The 4,750-nt window shown below is 41.6% G+C and overlaps 1 protein-coding gene across 1 annotated transcript; it reads left to right on the forward strand.

Moving 5' to 3' along the window:
• Nucleotides 1–1,939: 1,939 nt before the first annotated feature.
• LOC103966913 lies at nt 1,940–3,805 on the forward strand. Its single transcript, XM_009380137.2, has one exon. It carries the CDS (start codon nt 1,940–1,942, stop codon nt 3,803–3,805), a length of 1,866 nt encoding a protein of 621 aa, XP_009378412.2.
• Nucleotides 3,806–4,750: the final 945 nt, after the last annotated feature.

Below are 4,750 nucleotides of genomic sequence, written 5' to 3' on the forward strand. Positions count from 1 at the left end.
AAAACAATTAATATTGACCACCCCTAATCCTAATTCTAGAAAAATTTGGATTCTATTCAAATTCAAATTGTGGAGATCTTAGGATCCTTACATTCTAACCGTTTATCGTACATTGTGCGGTTACTTTTTATTTAAAATTAAACACAAATAGTACCTAATGAAAGCTGACTACACGATATACTATGAACAACTAAAATATAAGGATCCTAAAATCCTCACAAAGAAAATCCGGAGAAAATCCCCATTCTCTAATCTTAACATCTTCCCATCATCAACCCAAAAAATAAGTAAAGAAACCCATTTCCATATTCCATATGCAAAAAAATATTGCATTAAGGGAGTGAATCCACTCTTTTTGTGAGCATGCAGGGTCAGATAAGAATGCAAGGGCTTGTTTGGTGGGCCCGTTGAAACATATGTTGTGACCAATTAAAATGGACTTGAGTTCACTTCGTTGTTTATTATATTAAACTGTGAGATAAACTAGACTATACATAATGAGTTATGAATCTATAATAAAGTGGACTATCTAACTTATCCTATTATACAGATTACAAGTCTTGTTCTACAAAGCCTAACCTATCCATGCCTATTCCTATCTAGCCCACCAAAAGAGCCCTAAGAGGCTAAGAGTATAAAAAGAAAGTCCTTTTGTGATTCCCTAATATTAGTGGGATATATATATATATATATATTAATTGTATTTTTCACGTAAGTTTATGAATATATAGATAAATTTGTGAAATTTTATCATGTCGGTTGCATTGTGAGGATATGTTCATGACACTTTGTAATTGCATGCCTAATTAGCCCAATAAAAAAAGTCTTTTGCAAGGTATCATTCGAGTTGCATTGCGAGGATAAGTTCATGACAAGAAAATGGCATTGTAATTGCATGACTTTCAAGTTAAGAAGGGTATGTTCGGTCCCAGCTCAATCTCTACCCTCCAAAACCAAATTGAATTTCATGGCTGTCTATTTATACTGATCGTTTTTCCCCTCCATTGGAGAGAGAGGTGACAAGCCTCTTGAGTAATAACAAAACGGTTGATTCTGAAGCTCCAGAGCCATAGAAGAGTTGTCGTTGAGAATTTCCGAGATGCAGAAGCCCTCTGCAACCTTGCCTCTGGGGAGCATGATTGGAAAGTTGAAGTTTTAATAAATGACGACAACTCTAGCAACGAGAGGAGAAGGAAGAAGCCCTAAGACAAGCACCTTAAACCCTGTCGCTAATGCTGCTTGCCTTAAGACTTCTTTCTTCTTCTTTCGTTGCCACAATTGTCATCATTTATTAAAATTTCAACTTTCCAACCATGCTTCCCAGAGGCAAGGTCGCATAGGGCTTTCGCATCTTGGAAATTCTCAACGACTACTCTCCTATGGCTCTAGAGTTTCAGAATCTAAAAATGGCACTCTTACTTGATATTAAACTCAAACACCGTAAACCCTATCGCTAATGTTGCTTGCTTCAATAAATTGAACAAACAATCTTAATTACGTATTGAGCTAAAGATATTTATCAACTCGGCTGAGGTGAGGGATCAAAAATGATCACACGCTCTTTTAATGTTATTTATAAATTAAATGGTTTTGTAAAACGAAACAGAAAATTACTAACTAGAAAATTACAAACAAAAGAAAAAGGAAAACTGTGATTTAGAAGGATCAATAAGGTTTTGTTGTTGTAGTTTTTGTTAAAAGGTGAAAGACAGTTGCAGTCCTAATTCTATTAAAACTGTGATTTTTATAAATCCTAATACATTATTAATCGTATTACTTGCAAAACAAGGATAAATAATCATGAGAATTATATGACACGCACAACTCCCGGACCCAATTTATATCCTCATATCTTCTTCTCCAACAAATAAAGATCCACAATTCCTACTCAAACCGCCACCCAACACAGAGGGACATATTTTGAATTTGAGATTTAGAGATGAAGAATCTGGCCAGGGTTCTGAAATTAGCAACACCATTCAGCATTGTTTCTTTTCCTGCACTGACAAGGGTGGTTGGTGTCGCTCCTCCTCCGCAATTCCACCTCGCAACAAGATTCATAGCGTCCAAGGTGGCCGACGCCGCCGCTAAGCCTCAGATTATGGCTTCCTCCTACTCCTCCTCCTCCTCCTACAGTGACCCGTGCCTCGATATCTTTTTCAAGGTGCGACCACCACCACCAGAATCTGCCGCCCATACTTCCCACACTGACACTGCCCTCATCAACTCTCTCGAGCAACAGCTCCCACTCGCCTGGTCCCACAACCCCCTCACCACCCTCAAGCTTATCTCCAACCTCTGCACAAATCAGTTCTATCCGGAAGCCTCGTCCGCGGCCACGTCTTGGCTCCACCGCAACCACCCCAGAACTCTAGCGCATAACCTTGACTCTTTCGGGGGATTGTACTCCATTGTCGAGATTCTCTACAGCCTTCTCCTTCCGCAGGGCCAGCAGGAGACGGAGGTGGAGGAGATGGAGGAGAAACACCGCCAGAGATACGACCGCGATCCGCATTACAAGTCCTTGCACGACCGCGCTATGGATATTTTTGTGGAGCGGCTCAAGTCCGATATTCAAAAGATGCAGCAGAACAAGCTGGAACTCAAGCCTTCTGATTATTTAACTGATGACTACGATCATGACGAGAATGATTCTCAGGAACATGATTCTGTTATACGTCCTATTGATGCTGATGCTTTTGTTGATCTCTACGTCTCCGAGGCCGCAGACTGTTTCCTCACCACATTCCCCTCCGACGCCCATGCCATCCGCGCCATTGCGCTTCGCGAAAGCACTGCCAGGCGGCTCTTCCCTTTGTTGTCACAATCGCAACAACCAGATCAATCATCAAAGGAGGATGATCAGTGGGAGCGGCTGAGGAAGGAGTTCTTGGCGCCCTTGCAGAAGTACTACAAGCGTCAGGGCAGGTTCAACCCGAGACGGTGGGGTGTGGATATTAAATATTTGGAGCAGGTGAAAGCCTCAGCAGCAACAGCAAGCAAAGGTAATTTAAGCTGCGTCATAGAGCCCGATGCTTTGCTTCCACATTTTATCATACGGTATTTGCAAGATGCGAATGTTGGGGAGGCGGCTGAGATTCAGTGGAATGCATTGCTGCGCAAGCACAAGGAGGGTGGCAAATTCAGAAACTGCTTCGCTGTATGTAACATGGACAGAATTATGGGCGGGGCTAGGGAATTGACAGCGAGTGTGGGACTTTTTGTGAGTGAACTGAATGAAGAGCCGGCCTGGAAAGGAAAGCTGATCAGTTCCGCTCCTCTCCCGGCTGCTGCCGGGGACGACCACGCTCTGTTATTTCGTCTTCCTCATCTGTATTCAGTACCCTGCAACGATGGCCTAAGGTCCAAATTATCTTTTTTGATGGGAATGGACGGCTGCCTGGGCGTTCATTTACAAAAGGTGTTTGATTTGATTCTCCAAGTGACTGTCAATGAGAATTTGAAGCCAGATCAGATGATCCAGAAGCTCTTTATCCTCAACGACAACATGGGCTCTGATCTTTTTGATGGCGCGGCCTGGGAGACTCAGTACGAGGCCATAAGGACCATGTTTAAGGACAAAGGGTATGGGGATGATGCGGTGCCTCACATTCTGTTTTGGGATATTTGGTGCTGGGAATTGCCTTCGATCGCTTTGCCTCGTCCAGGGGTGACGCTATTGCGTGGCTGGTCGAATAATTTGGTCAGGTCCTTCTTGGAGAATGGTGGGGATATTGGCCTGCACCATGTCATGGAAGCAGCCTTCTCGGACGAACAGTTTCAAGCTCTTGCTGTTGTGGATTGATTTGCTCACTTGCTCATCGTGGACTCTGTTGGCAACTTCGCATTGTCATTGGGTTGATGCTCTATGTTCCGTTCGCATTCATCATCTCTTACTTGACATAATTTCCTGATCTCTCCCTCTTAGTTGTTTCTTTGCTTGCTAGCTACCAGAATTTTCTGCTCTGAATTTGAAAACTATTTGATATATTATGTATTTGAGTATCCCCTAAATTATAATATATGGATGATTGAGTATTATGGATTCATTTACTGAAATTAAGCTTATTATTCAGTTTTTAATTTTACTTATAATCTTTAGTTAGGGATGTTATTCCTTTCTTTGTTACAAGTTTGGACCAAATTAATTAAGGAAGCCTTTGCCATTTGTTATTCAGTTTTTAATTAAGCTCATTCATTCAGAGGAAACGAAGCCATTGCCATTTGTTTCGTATAGCTTCCTTTCGCTCTTCAAACGGAATGGGAATTAGATGTACGTACAAAAGGGTCTAAATCACTTGAGAATGTGGAAGCATCACAATTTTTCTGGTTAAATACATCACGAGATGCTTTCCCATATTTTCCGCATTCAGTTCTAGCTAGAAGTAATACAAGAGAAAGAGATAGAAATGGACTCCTGGACAGAAGAAGAATGAGATTGTTCCCTGAGAGTGCTCTTGCTACGGTTAAGCAATCTTCGGATAATTCCTTGACGCTATATATTGCTCAGCTGCAATGGGATTTAGAATACGAGTTTGTTGTGTTTGTGAACTTGTGCTCAACTCCGGAGTTGGTTCATCTTGTTTTTTCTTTCTGGTACTTACTGTCATATCAGCACGATTAGCTACAAGTTAGTTAATCACCTACTTATTATTTTGTGCCATCACAAATCTGCAGTTCAAGGAGACTTTTGCCAAGGAGGGTATCTGCATCTCAAATTAAACAGTTAAAACAAAATCTCAACATCGAC

The sequence above is a fragment of a genome, unplaced genomic scaffold (assembly GCF_019419815.1).
Source record: "Pyrus x bretschneideri cultivar Hongxiangsu unplaced genomic scaffold, Pyrus_bretschneideri_v1 Contig14, whole genome shotgun sequence".
Lineage (NCBI taxonomy): Eukaryota > Viridiplantae > Streptophyta > Magnoliopsida > Rosales > Rosaceae > Pyrus > Pyrus x bretschneideri.